The sequence below is a fragment of the Capra hircus genome, chromosome 21, assembly GCF_001704415.2.
Source record: "Capra hircus breed San Clemente chromosome 21, ASM170441v1, whole genome shotgun sequence".
Classification (NCBI taxonomy): domain Eukaryota; kingdom Metazoa; phylum Chordata; class Mammalia; order Artiodactyla; family Bovidae; genus Capra; species Capra hircus.
This window is the reverse complement of record NC_030828.1, coordinates 26,459,824-26,483,298: the sequence shown is the minus strand read 5'-3', so window position 1 is coordinate 26,483,298 and position 23,475 is coordinate 26,459,824. Positions and strand designations below refer to the sequence as shown.

Genomic DNA, 23,475 nt, shown 5'->3' with positions numbered 1-23,475 from the left:
AGGAACAATAAAGAGTTGGACCATAAGCATAACCAAGCGCAGAACAATCAGGGCTTTCAAACTGTGGTGCTGGAGAAGACACTGCAGAGTCCCTTGGACAGCAAGGAGATCAAACCAGTCAATCCTAAAGGAAATCAACTCTGAATATTTATTGGAAGAACTGATGCTAAAGCTCCAGTACTTTGGCTACCTGAGTTGACTCACTGGAAAAGACCCTGATGCTGGAAAGACTGAGGGCTGGAGAAGGGGGTGACAGAATATGATGGCATCAACTCAATGGACATGAGCTTGAGCAAACTCTAGGAGACAGTGATGGACAGGGAAGCCTGGCGTGCTGCAGTCCATGGGGTCACAAAGAGCTGGACACAACTTACAGAACAATAACAAGAAACTACAAAGATCACAAATAACTGAAGACCTAGACTAGAGGACTCTCACTGACAGTTTATGATGCTTATCTCGAACTCTTGTAATCTGTACTCCCTTTCTAGCACTTGTTCTGTATTTTAAGTTTATCTCCATATTCCCAGCTCCCAGGACAGAATCAGTCTTAAGAAATGGCCACTGGAGATGGGTGAAGAGTCCCAGTATCTCAACATCCCCTGAGGCATCAATTAATGTCCTATCTTCTCTAAGCAGAATGGGAACCGTTCTCTTTTCAGCTGGGGGAAAAATGGGCCAGAACAGAGGAGGAGGAACAATTTAGGTTAGGCAATCAGGAAATGCTTCAAAAAAACCTAAATGAATTTCCACTGGACACTGCAGAATTCACTTGTCAAAGTGTTAAGAAGGTAGAAACACATCTAGTTTCTCAGCTCTGAGACTTAACAAGGCTCTATTTTGTAACCCACCTTTAGATTATTACCTGTCTACCTACACATCCACCTAAATGTGTTATGCTGTGCTAAGTCACAGGAGTCATGCCCAACTCTTTGTGACTCTATGGACCATAGCCCACCGGGCTCCTCTGTCCAGGGGATTCTATAGGCAAGAATACTGGAATGGGTTGCCGTGCCCTCCTCCAGGGGTCTTCCTGACCCAGGGACCGAACCCGAGTCCCTTATGTCTCCTGCACTGGCAGGGAGGTTCTTTATTACTAGCACCACCTGGAAAGCCCCATCTACCTAAATACTTGCTTGCTTACCTTGCTGATATTGATGATGGGTTTTAATGAGAGGACTTTAGCTTACATAGAGAATATTTTATTTAAATTAAATGAGGTACTCTGGAGGTCAAAGATTTGCAAGTACAGTCATCTCTTGCATCTGTGGGGGACTGGTTCCAGAACCTGCTGAGGACACCAAATCCTTGGCTGCTCCAGAAAAGGGCTTTCATTTTTCATATATATATATATAGTTAAACCTTTTCCCTGGAGCATTTAAACTGAATAATCCTCAGATGCCCAGGAAGGAATCAACCCCCATGATAATGAAACCATCTACTATGTCTAAGAGGGAAGATGCTCTGGTGCATCACGGCAACACCTACATCCTACTCTTCATTCAGTGAGTCCTTTGGAAGCCACTTTCTCAGGTCTGCTTTCTGTAACCATATAGATGTAACACAAAAGAAAGGTATACTTGGAAAACATCTCTGCTGGAAAACAAACCACATCACAAATTGATTTTATTGAGGATGACAAAGGATGAGTCTGTTGGGACTGCTGTACGGCTTTGAGGCATTCCTCTTACATAAAGTGGGCTTCCCTGGTTGCTCACTGGTAAAGAATCTGCCTGTAGTGCAGGAGACATGGGATCGATCCCTAGGTTGGGAGAATCTCCTCTAGAAGAAAACGGCAACCCACTCCAGTATTCTTGCCTGGACAGAGGAGCCTGGCAGGCTACAACTCATGGGGTCACCCAAGAGTTGGACATGACTTAGTGACTAAACAACAATATGAACAACATGACTCCATCAAGACAGGTGAAATATCAGATGATCTATTTTTGTCAGTTCTATGGACAACTTCTCGTAACATTACTAAAATGCCTACATACCTTAAAATGAAGTTCCAAGTGATAAAACTAGAATCATATGTATGTTTTTAGAAATATTTTTATCATGGAACTTACTGAAGAAGGAACATTTAAGTAAAACCTAGCCTCCAAGCAAACTTTTAGAAAAACTTTTATACCAAAATTCTATCTCAAGGAAGGTACTGGAATAACTTACCCGTTCATTTTAGAACAGGAACAGATGGTCAAAGTTGAAATGGAAAGGGCCTCAGTAAGCACTAAACTGACCTACGTTTCCTATAATCTCTCTCTAACTTCTAGAGGTCTGACATGAAGGCAGGTCTCCTATACCTAAAGGTAACCAATGTGTGGTTTTCCACTGGATCAGTATCTTTGCCATCTAAAACAGGCAAATTTGGAATTCCCTGGCAGTCCAGTGCTTGGGGTTCCACGCTTGAACTGCAGGGGGCACAGGTAGAAAAAAAAACTTGGGCAAATTAGAAGGAAGTCAGAAACCACATTAGGTGATATACTGCAATTTTGGCAGAAAAATTTTCAGGGCAATATGCTCATTAACCTTGAATGCATAGAGGCTTCCCTGGTGGCTCAGTGATAAAGAATCCACCTGCAGTGCAAGAGACCCAGGTTCCATCCCTGGGTTGGGAAGATCCCCTAGAGAAGGGAATGGCTACCCACTCCAATTTTTTGCCTGGAAAATTCTATGGACAGAGGAGCCTGGTGGACTACAGGCCATGGTATTGCAAAGAGTCAGATACAACTGAGCGACTAACATTTTTTTCTCTTCCCAAAACAGAGGATTTTTTTTAAAGTTCTCTATATCCTACCTCAGCAAAAAAAAAAAAAAAAAAAAGTAAGTTATTAGTGAATACTTAGAATAAAGCTTGAAATCAGTAAATAGATTTGCTATTAATGAAACTGTACTAACAAACCTAAATAGCATTTAAACACTTCCTGGAAGTTTGACATTTTGAAGAACTTTAGACATCCAACATTTCCAAGAATTTGGATAGGTTTGCCCCAGAGAAGAACAGAAGACTTAGAAGACAGGGCTATGCTCTTTATTTGCACCCTCCTCAAGGATATCACAATGTATTTGCTGTGTCAAGTTACTGGAAGGGTAAAAAAGAAGATCCTTAGGGGAAACTGACTTTAACATAAAGTGTTTCAGATAATATTTTCGATCATCCTGTAAGTGGATAGGACTACTCCAGAAGTCTTGCACTTCATGGGAATTCATCATAAATATTTTTCAGAACGGGAAAACAGAAGTACAAATGTTTAGATGACGCGCACAGTGAGTAATACCTGCCTACTTCACAAGACTGCTGGAAGGAGCCAGTTACATCACATACATGAACACACATGATAAACAGAAAAGATTGAAATAAACATAGTAAATGCCTAGGTTCCTACAGTCAAGAGTAGAGCAAGGATTTGGCCATGGTGGCCTCATATTATCTCCCCAAGCAGTGCTTCTCAAAGTGAGTGTGCCCAGAAATCCATGGAGATCTTGACAAAGCAGATACTACTGGGTAGGTAGGTCAAGGGTGGGGCCAAGATTCTGCTATCTGCTGGTGCTGAAGCCAGCTCCCAGGACCACCCTTGTGAATATGAAGGATCTAAAAGATCTTCCTAATTCCTGGTGCATGACTGGCCGTCAAGAACATACTTCCTGAGTATATTGCAAATTTTGGCTTTTCCCTAAAATGAGCTTTGGAATAAGTCTGTATGCTTCACTTGGTTCTGAATAAAGTACTTTACAAACTCAAGAGCAAAGTGTTCTTTCTTGGGCAGCCAAAGAGCTGAAGGGTTGATTTTTAATTAGGTTGTCTGCTAGTTCCAGTTTTCTAGGACAAGAGTCAACGCATGCAAAAACATAGAAAGCCAAGCTGCCAGTTTATTATTATACGACTTCAGTTCATCTGCAAAGGGAGTTAAGAGAACAAGGACTCTGTACTTGTACACACATACACACACACAAACCCCCCAAAGAAAATTTAGAGGGCCTAAATTATCCTAAGTGAAGAAAAGGGCTCAAAATATCCAGGAAAAAAACAAAAAACACCTGAGCAGAAACTTGTAGAAATGCTGCTACCTCCGGATACAGAAGCACTGAGATCTTACAGGGTCCACAGGGAATAAAAAGGAACCAGCAGGCCTTGAAGACTGGGCCTGGGTCAGAACCACCTGGGAGGGCTGGAGGAGACTCAGATTTCTCCACACCCCATGTTGCTAACAGAAATAGGCCAGAGGTAGGGCCCAGGATTATGATAGGGATGTTACTGCCAGTCCATTGACCAAGTCTGGAGCAGCACCCGACTTTCTACAAAAGGAGGAACCATGACCCCCTCAGAGCTGGACCCCAGGACCTGTGACAGTGGCTGGCACATACTGCTGGTCCCCTGCTCTACAGTCGCTGAACAAGGCCCACTGTAACTTTCATTTCCAGAAAAAAAAGTGCGCTTCCCCGGTGGCCTGATGGTAAAGAGTCTGCCTGCAATGCAGGTAGACCCGAGTATGATTGCTTGGTCAGGAACATCCCCTGGAGGAGGAAATGGCAACCTACTCCAGTATTCGTGCCTGGGAAATCCCATGGACAGAGGAGCCTGGCGGGCCCCAGTCCACAGAGGTTGCAGAGTCAAACACAACTGAGTGACTAACACCTTCATACTTGGCTATACTTGAGGCAGGTATCTTGACACACATTCACTTAAAAAATAAAAATAAAAAACCTGCACATGTGCCAAGTATGACAATCCCTGACCTGAAGGGGCTTTACAGTTCAATTAAATCAACCCCAATCACAGATACAAGTAACACTTTTCCCCCTGCAGCATCAGATCAATCCAATCTTTGAACCTCTGACCACCAGACAACTCACCTACCCAAATAAAAACCCTGCTTTCAATAAAAGAAGCCAATTCATTTCACACATAGTCATGCAAAAAAAGAAAAAAAAAAATTTTTTTTTCAGTCAAGACAAGATTTTTCCTGTAGGGAACACAGGTACCTGTGTCCATCCTGGAACCCGAGGTGGGTTCCTTCATGGCTCTTCCAGGAGTTAGAATTCTAAGCACCCACGGGGATGCTTAGGCAGGCCAGGGGATGGCCTGATGGTGAAAGTACCACTTAGGGCTTCACAGATTTCTTCTCTAACTCCTCTCTGTTTACTAAGCAAAGCTCAGAAGAGGCTTTGGCAGGCATTTTTCAAATCCTCTGCCTGATCTGCACGTTACCATAGTCACATTCATTCTGGAAAAAAAAAAAAAAAACAGGTGTTTCTGTTAAAATTAGCTGCTTCAAACTTTAGATCCCTATGCCAGCTTAAAAAAAAAAAGTATCTGCAAAACAACCAATCAGTTTTAAATGATGCTTCCAGGATTATGAACTCTAGATATTTTTTTAGAAATGTGACTGAAAAAAAAAAAACTGGGGTGGAGATGAGGTTGGAGTTCGAAACACATAAACACGTAATTTTTGCATTTCCTAACATCAACCCAGAAAGAGTAACAGAAAAAGACCAAGCTTAAACAACCATGGAAAGACAGAGCTATGCTTTTTTTCTAGTGAAGTCTTGTGTTTGAAAGCCTTTTGTCCCATTTACTTCGGTTGACTGTCATAAATAATGGCTTCTGTTCCGAGAACAGTGCCACAATCATTTCCTTCTCTTAGGACCATTCAAAGGAAGGTTTCCAACATTCTCAGTCAGGATGGTGCCCATTAAGCCCGTGTTTAAGAAAACTTGCCCTTGGAAGTCAGAAGAGCCCAAGGATAGCTGTCTAAATTAACTTTAGGGTGGTTTAATCTGGGGAAAAAAAAAAATCAGGCCACTGTGATTTTATTCCTGGAACCAGTATCTCTGCTGCCCTTATTAAACCCAATGAAATAGGTCTCAGATGCTTTCACGAAATCAGGGCTATTTAAAAAACAAGTTTAGCTGCTTGGTACATTGGGAGAAGTGGGCTTCCCAAGTGGCTCAGTGGTAAAGAATCTGCTTGCCAAGCGGGAGATTCAGGTTTGATCCCTGGGTCAGGACAATCTCCTAGAGAAGGAAATGGCAACCCACTGCAGTATTCTTGCCTGGGAAATCCCATGAGCAGAGGAGCCCAGCAGGCTTACAGTCCATGGGGTTGCAAGAGAGTTGGACACAACTTAACAACTAAAGAACAACAGCACTATATCAGGAGAAAGTTAAAATATCAAAGACTTGTGCCCAGCTAAGCAAGTGATACAGACACACAGAGATACTGTGCATTTCTCACTCTACTTTCCTGAAGCCTGTTGAAAAAATACAAGTGGAATTCACTTCAAGCCACCTGCTGGATGACAAATCCTAAACTTTATCTTAGAGATGGAGAAAAAAAGAGGTCAACACACAACGGAATCTTTGATCAATTTCAGTCGACAGATTTCTCAACTACAAGTCCAAAAATCTTTAATACACAGAAACGTTAAAAGCAATGGTCACTTGGCTAAGAGGAAAAGAAGTTTCAAAATTAATTTGGTGACTAGCTAGTTAACTGCATCCAAGTAGATAGGGAAAGTGGGGTTTGTTTTTTGTTTTTTTTTTTTTTTTGGCTTGCACTGTCCTGAAAATTGCTTCTGCAAGGAATGAGTCCAAGAACAATTGGCAATTCTTTTTTTCCTAATCAGATACCAAATTTGCAGATTTCTGGCTCTGGTCTTATTTTACTATGTTCCATTCAGTTGACTCTTTGTGATCTGCACAGGCTAAAGGAAACATGCAATTATAAATGTCAGCATTACTTATGGAAATCCAACAAATAAAAATAAGTAAAAATTCCTATATGCAAGCAGGACTGTCACTGGCACATAGGTTTGGTAGGTTTTCTCCCCTTAAATGCTTCCTGAACCTGACCAATCCAGACTTAAAGAAGGGCCAGGGGAGAGGAATAAACATTCAAGGTCATTTTCATCTTTTATAGACTTCAGAAATTTAAATCTACCAGGATCTAAGAGAGAAAAAGAACAGCTCCCTTGACCGTTTTTAAAAATGTATACACTCGACCACTTTACTTCAGAGACGCTCAAGGAGTGAAATAACCCAACAAAGATTTAAACAGGTTCTGCATGCTGAATACAATGTTCTTGTAATAAATACAGTCATTCAAGTAAAAACAATCACTACAACTTTCCTCTCTCTAACATATCACAGTGGAAAAATCTTTTTCTTTTCAGCTCTGTGGCAACTGCAAAGGTTTAGGCACAACAAATCCCAAGAAAAAAATATAAAGAAACTGAGCAAATTTAAAGCATGTACTAGTTTTATCCATGTAACTCTCTGAGGATAGGCACAGCAAATCCATTTGTTGTTTTTTCAGTGGGAAAATGTTCAAAACTTAGCTAGGTTCAGTAAAACCATATACCTCTCCCCCGATATTTTTTTCTTAAAACTGTCTGCAGAAAGGACCCGCTACCTTAAAGGAATTCCAGATTTCACTGAACAAAGCATCCAACATACATGCAACCGGGGCGTATCTTAGACCAAGGTCACAAAGATAACCCCTTCGCCTGCCATCATGCCCTGGGCCTAGAAAGTTATTATCACACTTTTCAGAATACTTCCCCCTCCACTGAACACTCTAGAACAGTCTACATTTGTTTGGTTTTCTAAAATCAACAGCAGTTGGTTCTTGTCTGAACAGACCTATCTACATACTCTCATTTGATATACAGTACTTTTGCAGGTCCATACACAGATTCCTGTACATGCCATTCCACATGGGACTAGCAAGAGCCTTAATCTGAAAAAGACACGTGGAATACAAATCAGACTGCAGTTAGCCTGAACCCTGTTCATTAGGACAGAAAGATGAGAAGGGAACAATGGATGCAAAATTACTTTCCAGGAGAAACTAGAAGCAAGACAGAAAAAAAAAAACAAAGAAAACCCAAACAGCCACTCTAGTACTATAGGCAATCTAACCACTGTATGTGTCCCGCCTTTACAAGGGGACAGTTTTCTTTTCCAAACAGTTCTCTCTTTAATCCCAGGCTGTTCAAATAAGTTAACTCTTCAGGAAAAAGCATAAAGGAGACCCACCTCACTACTAGTGAAGCGAAACCTTTCTAGGGTGCATTTCCAGGAATGACAGGCAGCCTGCAACATTACAATTATTGAAAAATCAACAATCATTGCAGAAAGTCATCTGAGAAACATAACATTTTAATAGATGAAATAAATACTCCAGTACATGCAAGGTAAAAACTTGACATGGGGGGGGATCACTCTATAGTGTAAATTAAAAAATAAAACACACACTCACAGTAGCTTTCTCCCCCCATTTGCAAATCACATGGCAAAGTCATACTCTTTCCACACCAAGTATACGCCTAATCCATCACGACTGCTTAAAAAAATAACAACATACAAACAAAAGGTAGCTACATCCATGTCTAAGGAGTGAAAACTGAGGTAACCTTTCTTTTAATTAGGGAAGAAAATAAAAGACCAAAAAAGAAATGAACCCATGACCTCCTTCCTGCCCAATTAATAATAAAATTTAGTTGAGGAGTCCCGGAAGGGGAGCTGGGATAGGGGGCGGGGGTTAACACCGCAACCAACAGATGTCACATCTTCCACCTGCTGGTCCCTACTGTGCTTGGGCTGGTGGGGCACGGGGCCCTCAGAGTGCGTGCATAAATGGCATGTATGCATGTCCCTGCCTTCTGGAAGATTCCTCACGAGCATTTAACGGGGCGGGGGGTAGGGGGGAAGCTTCACCGTTGATTTCTTTGGTATAAATGGAAAAGGGCGGAGAATATGTTATCTTCCTTTAGCCTGGGAGTGGGTTGGGGGGATGGAACAGGGAGGGGATGAGGGTGAGGATGGGGGGAGGGGGGTGCTAATTCACAGAATTGGAATTCACTGGCGGTAAAGTCCTGGGCGAAGACCTCTCCCTTAAAGCCTGAGATAGCAGGGTGCAGCCTTCAGACACGGCGCAGGCCGAGTTCCTCAGCCTCTCCCTGTGGTCCGACATCTTGGCGCCCCCGTCGGGGTGCTGCGCCAGATCCCTGAGGCACTGGGTCAGGAGCACGCAGGCCGACACCACGCTCATGGCGCCTCCCAGGATGGCGGTCTGCACCGCCTTGCCCTCGGCGCTCACGGCCGCCGCGCGACCCAGGAACTGCGGCTCGGTGGCGAAGCCCACCAGGGCGCCAACTGCCTGCACCAATGGCCCGCTGAAGAGTGCGCAGCGGCTCCGCGCCAGCTCGCTGGGCGCCGCCTTCACCTCGCGCACGCAGGCCAGCAGCGCCGACGCGCTGGTGCTCATGCACTTGACGCCCAGCTTGAACTGCTCACGCGAGAAGCGGTCCCGGGACTTGTCGCTAGCCAGGGCGCACGCGTCCGTCAGGAACTTGAGGTTGCGAGACAGGCCCTGCGACACCTCGAGCAGCAGCTGCGGGGTCATGTCGGCCAGCGGGGTGGCGCGCAGCACGGCGCAGCCCTGCTCCACCTCGTGGCGGCAGCGCGTCACGCGGTAGCGGTCCACCAGGCCCGGCTGCGCAGGCTGCGCGCCTGGCGTGGCCACGGCCGCCAGATAGGCCGCGTGGGCGGAGCACTCGGTCAGGGAAACCACCAGGTCTCCCAGCTCCACCAGGCTGTCCCCTGCTTCCCCGAAGCGGCCCATGTTGAGCTGGCTCTGCACGTCGTGGGTGAGGATGGAGAGCCCCTTGGTGCGCGCGATGATGGTGTCCCGGCACTGCTCAAAGGACTCGGCGCCGGCGCAAGAGGAGGCGGGGCCCTCGAAGAGCACGGGCCGTGCCTCACTCGACAGCAGCAGCAGGTCGGCCACCAGCTGCATCTTGCCTTTGCAGTGGTCACAGACGGACACCAGCCTCTTCCGCGGCTGCGACGAGGCCCCGCCGACGGCGCTCGCTGGAGCCGGAGAAGCCGCCTCGATACTGGGCTTCCCAGCGCTGCCGCTAGCCATCGCGCCCGGGGGGCACTGGCATGCCGCTGGGGAGCCCGCTACCACCGCCGCTGCCGCTGCCGCTGCCGCCGCCCCCGCGGCCGTCGCGACTCAGCTGGCCAAGGCCGCGGTGCCTTCCCCGCACCATCATGCCATCCACCGCCGCGGGCAGAGGGCACTGGGCTGCGGCGGCCGGAGCCCCGGCGGCGCGGAGCGGGCCCGGGGGCCACAGAATGCAAGAGGCTCTTCGGGTCGCGGTGAGGGGCTGCAGCTTTCGGCCTCTTGGAGGGCTTGCAGGAACCATGAACCGGGGCAGAGCAAACTCACAGACTGCGCTCCTCGTCGCCGGAGTGCCAGGAAAGTCCCTTCCGCTGGGCTGCTGCTGCCGCCGCCGCCGCCTTCCTGGGCATGGCCCGGTCCGACTGCCGGGGCAGGGGGGGGTCGGGAGAGGGAAGCTGGGAGTTGTCCTTCCTTCCTTTCTTTGAAATAAAAATCCTTTCCTCGGGGAGGAGCGCGGGCGGCGGCTCCGGCAGGCTCTGCTGTCAGCCACCTCGGGCTCGGCGGCGCACGTGGGCTTCAGGCGTCCAGACCCCGCCGGGCGGCACTTCCCCGCGACGGCGGCCGGGGCTGGCCCTCGGGGACGCACGGCCGCCCCGTGGGCATCTCCTGCCTCCCGCTCTCGGGAAGCGGCGGCAGCAGGGCCGAGGGTGTGGCCGGTGCTGGCGCGGCCGAGTCAGTCGGGCGGGAGCCTGCACTGATTGCGCACAGCGGCCGCCCCGCTCGCGCTCTCGCCCGCCCGCCACGCCCGGGCGTGCCGGGCGCCGCGGCGGCCCCTTCCCGCCTCGCCGGTTCACAGAGCGCGGCCCGGAGCCGAGGCGGCACGCCCTCCCGGACCGCGCGCCCCACGGCCCGCCGCAGGCTGTCGGCGCGAGTCCATCCCCGTCGCCTCCTCCCCGCCTCGGGCCCGCAGCGGCTGAGCTCTCCCGGGACCGCGGGCCCTGAGCATCGGACGCCGCCGTGCGCGTCTCCCCGGCGGCCCGGTCAACTCAGAAGGTCCCTGCGGCGCTGCAGAGACCCGCCCGGGCCCCGGCTCCTGCCATTTTTGTCAACCTCCAACTTCCGAGCGAACCGGGAGAAACTGAAAGGAAGGGCGGGGGCCGAAAGGCAGAGGGGAAAACACCCGCTTCCTCTCCCCGCGCGGCTTCACCTCGGGGCACGGCCGTGGGTGCACCGCCGCCCGCTCGCCCGCCGGGGCCGCTGGAAGCTTTTCCTCTTCCCGTCCGCGCCTCGCCCCCGGGCTCGCCACCGCCGCCTCGGCCGTAACCTCCCTGGAGCCTATAGAAATCTTTTGTGTGGCGTCACCGCCTTTCGTTTAAATCCCGCTTCCTCCTCTCGCCCTTCCTCCCGCCCCCTCCGCCGCTCCCGGATGCTTGCGCGATGCGCTGCTCCTCCCCCGGGAAGCTGGGTGGCTGCGGGAGGACGCCCCCGCCCAGCGCTGACTCCGCGGGCGCCGGGCCGGTGGTCCCCGGCTGAGATGCGGGGGAGCGGGCAGGAGGGAGGCCCGTCCGGGCCGGGGGCTCAGCGCCCACCCTTGGGAGACCCGGGCGCAGCCGCCGGTTGGGCTTACGTAAGCTCTAAGCCCGACCCGGGGGCTCCGCGCTTCCTCCCCGCCCAGGGAGCAAGTCTCAAAGGTGGCCTGTTTTCTGGACCGAAGGGAGGACGCTTGGCACCATCGCCGAGTGGTGTGCTGGGGTCCAGTCATCGCGTTTTGTGGGCTGTCGATCGGTCGGCCAGGCTCTCCTCCGCCCTTTGTTGTGTTTGCTCCTCTTCCAGGGTGCGATCCTGGAGGGACTGTGCGGGTGAGCAAAGAGCCCTGGAGATGGGAGTCTGGGAAGAGCAGAGCTGGCCGCTGGCGGCTTCCTCCCTTCAGCTCAATAGCCTTTATATATAGTTAGAGCGTGAGCTTTGAACCAGATTTTTTTTTTCCTGGGGTCAGTCTTCCCCAGCCATGTATGAGTTGTGTGACCTTATACAAGTTCTCTCTCCAAGTCTCCGTTTTCTCCTTTGGAAATTAGATACTGTGCACTGACTGCCTGAGTACTTGGCTCATAATGTAGCTCTGAGAATTATGAGCCTGTACTGGCACAGTCTGCCCTCCCATAACTTATGTGTCGTCAGCTGCATAATGAAAGAATACTGACCAACAGTTAAATAAGAGAAGCAGCCTTCGGAGGTAAACACCCCCATTTTACAGACTAGGAAAGTGTTGGTCAGATGCCTCACGTGCCTTCCCAAGGTCAGGAAGATAGCAAATGCGATGGCAAGAAGCCAACCGCAGACTTCTTTCTCATTTGACCCAGCCCTTGCTCTTCAGGAAGTGCTAGAAGCATCCAGGCTTTCCTCATCCCCCAAACCTGCCAGGATTCCAGGGGTCCCCCGACTTCTTAGCCCTGAAACAGGCCATCTAGGTGCCCAGCACAGCACAAGCTGGGTGTTTTCAGCCAATGGAAATGTTTGTTCTTCTGCCCCTTCCTAGAACCTAGTGTCACCTTTTTCCAGCCAGTTGTCACTTGTAACTGGGATGGATGACCTTGCAATTTATTGTCCAAACAGAAGCAGTTTTGAGACTAACTGTGAGATGTGTTACTAATAAATTAACCAGTAACAACAGCAGAGAAGGCGATGGCACCCCACTCTAGTACTCTTGCCTGGAAAATCCCATGGACAGAGGAGCCTGGAAGGCTGCAGTCCACGGGGTTGCGAAGAGTCAGACACGACTGAGCGACTTCCCTTTCACTTTTCACTTTCATACACTGGAGAAGGAAATGGCAACCCACTCCAGTGTTCTTGCCTGGAGAATCCCAGGGACGGGGGAGTCTGGTGGGCTGCTGTCTCTGGGGTCGCACAGAGTTGGACACGACTGAAGTGACTTAGCAGTAGCAGTAGCAGTAACAACAGAGACAAACTTGAATGGTCACCCTGCTTATAACTTAAAGGGTCCTTGTATTTCTTCTTCATTCTATTTATTTTGCAAACTGAGGCCTATAACACTGCTCATTTTCTAAACTAGCAGTGATTCTGTAGGGTTGATCCTTTTTATTTCTCTACCAGAGAAAAACAGTTGGATAAATCAAGGTCTTTGCAGGTAACCTAGGAATAGCACCCTGGTTTTAGTTAGTTCTGAAAACTTCTGAGAAAGTCAGACCGTACCCTTCACATCCAGTTTTTTTTATTCATAAAACTCTTCTGAAATCAGAGGATTTTTTTCCAAAGCCACTTGGTGCTGCCTAGGGTCCTACTTTGCTTCTACATGTGCACTCTCTTTGGTTGTCGTCGTTGGAATTTCTGAACCCCAACAATGATCTGTGACACATATAACATCCCACTATATTCAGTGACATTTGGTTTAGCTCTTAAAATCAGATGAAATTGGTTTCTTGGCCCCCCTGGCTTCATTTATCAGATATGGCACCTCTTCCTAAACAAATCCTTCCCAGTACTGACCCTACCTTCCTCTGGGTCCCCTTTACTTTCTTCGATCTTTTATCTGCTCTACAAACAAAGGGCACCTACCACATGCCAGGCCCCGTGGCAGGCACAGTTACAAAATAATGTGAGGGCTTGACCTCTTCTGAAGAGTAGAGTCCAAAAAGGGCAACAAGGAAAACAGGTCATCATGACTACACTATTCTTATAGTGAAAGCAGAATCAAGAAACTAGGGGGACTTCCCTGGTGGTCCAGGGGTTAAGACGCCCCACTGCCAATGCAGGAGGCATGGGTTCCATCCCAGGTTGGGAAACTAAGATCCTGCATGCCACATGGTGTGGTCAAAATAAACACATAGGGAGATTTAGAAAGAAACTAGAATAGAGTACTACTGTCCACCAAACAGTCCAGTTGCATTCGATGGGACCATGTGATCAGTCCTGAGCCTTGAGATGTCAATGGTAGAGATGTGGGTTGTCTCAGATGGAGGCTGGGGAAAGCCAATCTAATTCTCCACTCTCTTCCCCTGCTGTCACTGATCAGGAAACTGTGTCCTAGATGGTGCAACTACCATAAGCCTTGGTGACCGTGGAGCAAACCCCCTCTACTAACTGTGTTGAACAGGTCACGTGAGCAAAAAGGAAACTCATTGTGGAGCCACTGAGATCCAAGGGTTGTTTGTTGCTGTAGCATATTTTCATCTAACTTGATTAACAGAGGAAGGCTGTGACTGCCCCTGTATTCTCTGCAATAAGAGCATTTTCTTTAGAAAACTCCACCCATTATTTCTAATCCTCATTAAAAAATTTTATTGTTGTTTAGGGCTAAGTCCTGTCACACTCTGCGACCCCGTGGACTGTAGCCCACCAGGTTCCTCTGTCCATGGGATTTCCCAGGCAAGAATACTGGAGCAAGTTGCCATTTCATTCTCCAGGTGATCTTCCCGACCCACGGATCGAACCCATGTCTCCTGCATTGGCAGGTGGATGGATTCCTTACCACTACACCACCAGGGAACGCCTTCTTTTAAAATTAAAATATGCCAAAACAATTAAAAAAAATTTTTTTAACAAGGGACTTCCCTGGTGGTTCAGTGCTTAAGACTCTGTGCTTCCATGTAGGGGGTGTGAGTTCAATCCCTGTCTGGAAAACTAAGATTTCACATACTGCATGGTGTAGCCAAAATTTAAAAAAAAAATTTTTTAATTAAAATATGATGTGGAAAAAAAAATATATGATGTGAACCAAAGTATTTTTCATTAAAATGAAAACAGACGAAAGCTGAAAAGATTTGGGCTGAAGGACTGGCTAAGGGAAAGCACCTGGGATAGACAAGAGGAAGCTGGAGCTGTGCAGAAAATGGCTTAGCCCCTGCAGAATGTCTTCTCAGTGCCTGGCTCAAAGCCAACACTTAGTAGGCATTTAATAAATAAGTGAGCGAACAAGATGCAAATAGAAAGCTGACTCAGGATTTGGGGAGGAAGCTAAGGTCAGGAGCGGCAAGATTGTTGGAAACATGCTTTTCTTCCTTCTTTACCTGTTCTAGTAGGTACATCCGCCTCCTGGACTTTCAGCAGGTATAAGACAACTGGAGAAGGAAATAGCAACCCCACTCCAGTATTCTTGCCTGGAAATTTCCACGGACGGAGGAGCCTGGCAGGCTATAGTCCGTGAGGTCACAAAGAGTCAGACACAACTGAGTGGCTGAGCACACAAAGACAACAGTGTGAGCTTCTGGTTTTTTTTTTTTTAATTGTGGGAAGATATTTATAACATAAAATTTACCATCTCGGTCATTTTTGTGAACCTAGCCACGGTTCCACGGTGTTAAGTATATTCACTTTGCTGTGTAACCATCACCACCATCTGTCTTCAGAAAAATCTGACATCTCAAACTGAATTCTGTACCACTCCACAATAACTTCTCATTCCCCTGGAAGTCACTCTTCTACTCTGCATTTCTATAAGTGTGACTATTCTAAGTACTTTATTTAAGTGGAATCCTGTAATATTTTTCCTTTTCTGTCTGGCTTATCTCACTTAGAATAATGCCTTCATGGTTCACTGATATTGTCACATGAGTCAGAATTTTCTCCCCTTTTTTAATTATTATTTTTAAAGATATTTATTTATTTATTTGCATCAGGTCTTAGTTGCAGCATAAGGGATCTACTTCCCTGACCAGGGATTGAACCTGGGCCCCCTGCATTGGGAGCTTAGAGTCTTAGTCACTGGACCACCAGGAAAGTCCCTTTTCTTTCCTTACAAGACTGAATAATTTTCCATTGTATGTATCTAGCCCTACCAGGTTTGATATGGAACACTGACACTGTAGACTTGATAGACTAACAACCAAGCTGTGTTTGGTCTACAGTGCCACCTGGTGGTCAGTGAGGGGCATTCCCTGCCCCAATGTATCTTAACCTTTGAAGCAGTGTTCCTGTTTTGTTTTTGTGATCATAATAGTCCTTGTGTGTGCATGCGTGCTCAGTTGTGTCAGACTCTTTGTGACTCCTTGGACTGTAGCTCACCAGGCTCCTCTGTCATGAGATTTCCCAGGCAAGAATACCGGAGTGGGTTGCCATTTCCTTCTCCAGGGCATGTTCATAACCCAGGGGTTGAACCCACGTCTCTTGCGTCTCCTACACAGGCAAGCAGATTCTCAAGAATCTGAGCCACCAGGGAAGGCCCCAGGGGGGTCTGTAGTCATAGGTGGGCCAATTCATTCTCAGGCATTCTTTCTAACACATAGCTAAACATCTTCCTTACTTTGTTCATTTCAATGTCTCTTCTAAAGGAGAGAAATTTGTATCTGGAAAATTTACCCCTACTCTCTTTCCCCCAGATTTAGTCATTCTCCACAGGTGATGCATGAGAGTGACATCTGTTGGCCTGTGGTTCATTACCGAGCAGGGTCACGGGGCAACAGGTCACTCTCCTTACTCACCAAGTCCTCTTTCTCTCTGGTATACTTTGTGTTCATACAGTAAAACCACCTGGGCAGGGTCTCGCCTATCCACTCTCATATCCACCCCCCATCCCTACCTGCCCTCCCTCCCTCTGGACTGTCTCTGTTCACCTGAAGCTAGTGTATTTTGAGGGAGGCCTGTGTGCAGGGCCTGTCATAGCATAACAGTTATACCTGTGTCTTCAGTTTCTAAGATCTGGAATTTTCTGTAGTCTGATTTACCAGGAAGCCCTACATGGAAGTGAAGGTTGCTTTCACAGATAAATTCTCTACCCCATTTCCCTGATGGTTAATGACCTTTGGATGTACTTTCCAGAATTCTGTAGGGGAAAAAAAATAAGTACTGAGATCTAGACTCCCCAGACACCTAACACCAATCACGCCTAACTATTTTCTGACTTATGTTTTATTATTTGATTTTATTTTTAATCTTATTTTATTGTTATATAATTTAATTTATTTTTATTTTATTATATATATAATTTTATTTAACTAATTCTCTAATATCTGTAGCTACTGACTGATTTATGTGCTAGAATGTAAATTAGTCAATATAAATAATAAAAGAATAAAAATAAAATATATAATAAAATTAAAAGTAATAAAATAAAATTATATAACAGTAAGATTAAAAATAAAATAATTTAAAAAAACATAAATCAGAAAATAGTTAGGCGTGATTGGTGTTAGGTGTCTGGGGATCCTAGATCTCAGTACTTATTTTATAATAATATTAATTAAGACTTCCCTGGTGGCTCAGACGGTAAAGCATCTGTCTACAATGCGGGAGACCCAGGTTCGATCCCTGGGTCGGGAAGATCTGCTGGAGAAGGAAATGGCAATCCACTCCAGTACTATTGCCTGGAAAGTCCCAGGGACAGAGGAGCCTGGTAGGCTACAGTCCATGGGGTCGCAAAGAGTCGGACACGACTGAGTGACTTCACTTACTTATAATATTAATACTTGGCTATCGGGCTTCCCTGGTGGTTCAGCAGTAAAAGAATCTGCCTGCAAGGGCAAGAGACGCTGGAGACTCGGGTTTAATCCATGGGTGGGTAAGATCCCCTGGAGGAGGGCATGGCAACCTACTCCAGTAGTCTTGCCTGGAGAATTCCATGGAGCCTGGCAGGGTACAGTCCATGGGGTTGCAGAGTCGGACAGACTAAGCCTGCATGCACAGAATGACTAGCTTTATTGCTCCTTTACATGGAGCCTCCATGACCCCCAGACAGACTCAAGCATTTCTGCCCCCTTGTACCTCCTGTGCTCTGTGCCTGGCCATTAGCATAGTGTATTTGTAACTGTCTGCCTAACTTTCCCTACCACCCTGTCATCCCTTTAAAGACAGGACTTGATCTGTTTATCTCTGTGACACTGGACTGCCAGGGAAGTCCTATAATCAACTGCATTTTTAAAGGGGTAGAGGATGCACAGAAATGCACTGATGCTTCCAAAATACTGATGATACTGTTCTCACCAGCCACCAGTGCACTGCGTAGTCGTCAGTGAATGATTTAGTGAATTCATTTGCAGTTCCCTGCAAGAAGGTCCTCCTTTCCATGAACCAACATCCTGTTGCCCACAGCTCTTACTGAGTCATGGACAGAAAGTTATGGACCTTCAGAAACCCACAGAGGGGCTTGCCCTGTGTGTAATCATGATCTACAGCTCACAGCTCTTGGATTGAATGCTAGGCCTTTGCTTAGCAGGTGTGTTCAGCCCACTTCCCTTACAACTTTTCTTGGAGAGTCCAGGAAACGAGTTCTTTGGAGAGACTGTAAGTTCTCTAAACATAATTGCCTCTATGTGTGCTGCAAAGTATAGGAGATGTTTCATATAACACAGATAAAATTCATACCTTTTCCTCTTAGGAGATGAATTCAAATCACTTCCCTAATTTTCAGGGCAACTGCAGTATTATAGATAATTTTAATTAAGTGTATTATTCTGAGAATTTTTGCTTAGACTTTTCAGTATTTGGGAAGCATCAGTGCCTTTATGTGCATCCCCTACCCCTTTTGGGCTTCCCTAGTGGCTCAGCTGGTAAAGAGTCTACCTGCAATGTGGGAGACCTGGGTTCACCTGCTGGGTCAGGAAGATCCTCTGGAGAAGGGAATGGCAACCCACTCCCGTATTCTTGTCTGGAGAATCTCACAGACAAAGGAGCCTGGTGGGCTAAAGTCCATAGGGTCGCAAAGAGTCGGACATGACTGAGCAACTGACACTTTCACTTTCCCACCTCTTTTAAAATACAACTAATTACAGAACTTCCCTGGTGGTCCAGTAGCTAAGAGTCCGAGCTCCCACTGCAGACGGCCCGAGTTCAATCCTTGGTCAGGGAACTAGATTCCATATGCCACAATGATATACCACATGCTACAACTAAACATCCTGCATGCCACAAGTACAAGATTCTGCATGCCCCAACTAAGACCTGGTGCAGCCAAATAAATAAATGAATGCTGCTGCTAAGTCGCTTCAGTCGTATCCGACTCTGTGTGACCCCATAGATGGCAGCCCACCAGGCTCCCCCGCCCCTGGGATTCTCCAGGCAAGAACCCTGGAGTGGGTTGCCATTTCTTCTCCAATGCATGAAAGTGAAAAGTGAAAGGGAAGTTGCTCAGTCATGTCCGACTCTTAGCGACCTCATGGACTGCAGCCCACCAGGCTCCTCTGTCCATGGGATTCTCCAGGCAAGAGTACTGGAGTGGGGTACCATTGCCTTCTCCAAATAAATGAATAAACATCTAATAAAAAAAAATACATGTGACTTAAAATCCCATGCTCAGAAATAGCCATGATATATTTGCAGCTATTTCCCCATATATACATATACATATCATTTTAATACCATGTTATAACATTTTGTCATTTAGTAATATAAACATCTTCAGTGTCAATAAATATACATCTGTGACATCATACTTAATGACTGCATTGTTTTGCATTGTAAATGTGGAGTTTTCAGCCTACTGCGGTTGAACATTTAGGGTGGCTCCTGTTTTCTCATCTTACAGAGAGTGTTACATAGGATTGATAACAGTGGTTAAGTGAAGAAATACACGTACAGCGTTCAGAAGAGTGCCTGCCACATAGTGAGTGCTGTGGATTATGACCATTTCAATTATTTTCATTGTCTATTTCCTCAGAGTCATTCTTGGAAGTGGAATTAGGTAGTTAAGAATTTCAACACATTTCACCAAATTTTCATGCAGAAAGTCTCCATCCTCTTGAGAGAATGAGAATGTTTTTTTCCTGAGTCTTGCCAACAATGTACACTATCCTAATTTTTATTCTGGCCCTACCAATAAGCAAAAAAATTACACCTTATTTGAATTTGCATTTCTTTGATATCTACTGAGATAATCACTGCTGTGCTTTTTCATACGCAAATAGGTTTATTTATTTTGGAGAAATAAAAATATGATTCCTCTCCCTTCCCATGTTTCAATCAGAAAGTTCATCTTTTTCTTACTGAATTGTATGATACTTTTCTCTCTACCATGTTGGAGTTTTCCTCCCAGTTTACTGTCTGCCTTTTAGGTTTTTTTCATGGCGTTTAGCAAAACACAAACTTTAAGTGTTTGATTTAATTATATGAGTCCTGCTCTCCTTTTCATAAGAATGATGGTGAACAGGAACAGACACCCACCTCAGCCTGGGTCAATCACATTCTCTCCTGGAAATCTGGAATTATGGTCAGAAGATCATCGGTTCATTGCTACATGTGAGTAAATAAAAACCTCAGGAGATATGTGATGATTCTTCTTGCATTGGGTTAAAAAGTACAAAGGGAAAGGGAAGGGAAAAGGAAGTCGCTCAGTCGTGTCCGACTCCTTGCGACCCCGTGGACTGTAGCCCACCAGGCTTCTCCGCCCATGGGATTCTCCAGGCAAGAGTACTGGAGTGGGTTGCCATTGCCTTCTTGCATTGGCTTAAAAAGTACAAAACTAAAGTATAATAAATAGGGACTTGCTGGATGGTCTAGTGGCTAAGACTCCACATTTCCAATAGAGGGGCTTGGATGCATCCCTGGTCAGGGAACTCGATACTGCACACCAAAACTAAGAGTTTGTATGCTGCAACTAAAGATCCCACGTGCTGCAAGGAAGATGGAAGATCCTGAGTGCTACAACGAAAACCCAGCACAACCAAATAAATAAATTAATTAAAATTTTAAAGAAAGAACAGTCATGGTCTCCCCTGTCTCCACCTCAGACCTAATCTCAGGACCTTCTTCCCACGACTCCTCATGAATCAGTCTTTAAAGTGTTAATGTTTGGCACCACAGAGCCTCTCGAACTGAGCTGTACCCTCAGGTCACAGGACTGAGTTCTGATGAGCTGGTAACTGTGCCATTCCAGTTTTTCAGTATTCTGAATATCACCCCTGCTTGATTACAGATATCACTAGAGGACTTGCCTGGTAGTTCAAGGGTTAAGAATCTGCCTGCCAACGCAGGGGACATGAGTTACAACCCTGGTCCAGAAAGATCCCACATGCCACAGAACAACTAAGCTCGTGCTCTGTGACTACTAAGTCTGTGTGCCTGGAGTCCATGTTCTGCCACAAGAGAAGCCACCTCAGTGAGAAACCTGCCTGCCACAACGAAGAGCAGTGCCCACACGCTGCAACTAGAGAAAGCCTGCACACAGCAACGAAGACCCCGAGCAGTGAAAGAAAAAAAAAAAAATATATATATATATATATAGCTAGAAACTCTTGCTGGACCCTCCAGCTGAGGCATCCCTCTCATGTTGCAGTGTGACACTCACCAGAAGGAACCCAGCTAAGGCCACCTTAAGCTGGGAAAGTTGGTGGGAGAATTGATTTTACCATTTGCAGCCATTCAACCTCTTAAAGGCATGGTTAATAGGTTAATATTAAACCCCAGGGCAATGGTGGCCTCATTTAAGCCACGACCATGCAGTCTCTTTCACTTCTGGCCCCTCCTCTCCTGCCTTACTACATGCCCTCAGACCAGGTTCACACTTTTTTTCTTTATCGAATATGTTACAATGTTGCTTCTGTGTTATGTTTTGGGTGTGTAAGATCTAAGCTCCCTGACTAGGGATTGAACCCGCATCCCCTGCATTGAAGGTGAAGTCTCAACCACTGGACTGCCAGGGGTGTCCCCAGGCTCACATTCTTATCCCATCTGGGTATTCCTACCTCCAGACTCCTTTTCGATGGGTCTTTCATCTGGCCTCCAGTTCAACTATCCTGAGTGCCTCAATGATTAACCCAAATGATGCTATGCTGGGAGAAAGATAAACCTGTTCATCCATAGACCAGGGTTCAGGTTCTTCCCTGCCACTTCACTAGCGTGAAGCGTGGGACCTCAGACAAATGATGCAATTCCAAAATCAGGGTTCCCCTCTATTATTATCATCATCATATGATAACAAGGACCTCCTGAAATCTGCATTATACTTACTGTGGTTTGTTCATCTCCTCTGCTAGTTTGCAGGCTCTTTAGTGCAGGAACCTTGTCATATTCATCTTTCCATTAGTGCCCATCTGGTTCTTGACTGACAGTAGACCCTGGACGTTCCTGCTGGTCCAGTGGTTAAGACTCTGCACTTCCACTGCCAAGGATGCTGGTTCAATCCCTGGGCCAGGAAGTTCCACCTATCTTGTGGTGGGGCAGAAAAAAAAAAAAAAGAAAGAGAGAAAGTAGATCCTTAGTTCTGAAGAAAGGAATGGCTACCCACTCCAGTATTCTTGCCTGGAAAATTCCCATGGATAGAGGAGCCTGGTGGGCTATAGTCCGTGGGGTGGCAAAGAGTTGGACACAGTTGAGCGACACACACACACACACATCCTTAGTTAAAATACATTCTCACAGGGTTGAACTGAATCAAGTTCCAAACATCAGATGGGTGAAAATGCAATCAATCCAGATGTTTCATACTTCTAGATAATAAACTGAATTCATTTCCTCCTTAGATGAAACTAGTCCTGGGATTTTTTATTTTTTAACACAATCCCAACAACTTCTGTAAAACATTAAATGACTTTTTTTTTCTGTATCATTAGATACAACGGACCAGGAATCCCAGCACTTTTACACCTTAACTTAGCAGCTGGCAGAATGAATGACCAGAGTGACCCCTCCCAGCAGAGCACATGACCAACCACAGCTGTGCATGTTTGTGAGCATGACTGCACCAGGACAGGCGCTGAGCCACTGGGTGGAGCAGTGCACTCTGGGGAGAAGGCTTATGACATTTCCCCTATGATTTCAGAAAATAAAAAAACTTTTTCTTATGAGTTGTTTCTGCTCAATGACAATAGAAAATGGCATAGCGTGTACATAGGAGAAGGGGGTAACAGAGGATGAGATGGCTGGATGGCATCATTGACTTAAACGACATGAGTTTGGGAAACTCTGGGAGATGGTGAAGGATAGGGAAGCCTGGCGTGCTGCAGTCCATGGGGTCCCAAAAAGTCCAACAGAACTGAGCAGCTAAACAACAACAAATACAGATACAGGGTATCAGCCATCCCAAAGTGGAAGAGCTTTAAACATCAATAGTCCTAGGAGTGTGAAGGTGAGGCAGACATTGTCAACTAGTTACTGCTCAACTTTCACTTTCTCTTTTCCCTTAATGACAAAATCCCAGTTTTATTTGGGATGACAATCTAGATAGCCTCCCTTAGAAGGCTAGGTTCCAGCCCATGTGATGTAAATAGAAGTGCTCTGTGGAACATCCAAATAGGCTGCTTAAAGGAAGATGACTCCATTAAAAAGTGTGCTCCTTTTGGCTTTTCTTCTTCCCTCCTTCCTCGGGATCAAAGTCATCTTGCCCTTGAACTTGTGACCTTGAAGATGGAAGCCACAGACCAGTATGAGGGAGCAGGATAAGAGAACAGACAGGGTGCCAGATGATCAAAGAACAAAAATACAAGCCCTAGACGCTCAGTTTCCAGCTGCTTTTGTGAGAGAAAAATCAAACAATAATCACAAAGGCCTCTGTCTTATTTAAACCATTTTTTTTTACAAATTCAGTTTTGTTTTATATGTGGCCTATAATCTATCCAAGCAAGATATGTTAGTTTGCTAGGGTAAAAGACTCTTGAGAGTCCCTTGGACAGCAAGGAGATCAA

General features: G+C 46.4%; 1 protein-coding gene across 1 annotated transcript; it reads right to left on the bottom strand.

The window, feature by feature from the left end:
* On the bottom strand, nt 8,143–11,223 carry MESDC1 (mesoderm development candidate 1). The gene has a single exon (XM_018066508.1). It carries the CDS (start codon nt 9,929–9,931, stop codon nt 8,843–8,845), a length of 1,089 nt encoding a protein of 362 aa, XP_017921997.1. The 5' UTR covers nt 9,932–11,223; the 3' UTR covers nt 8,143–8,842.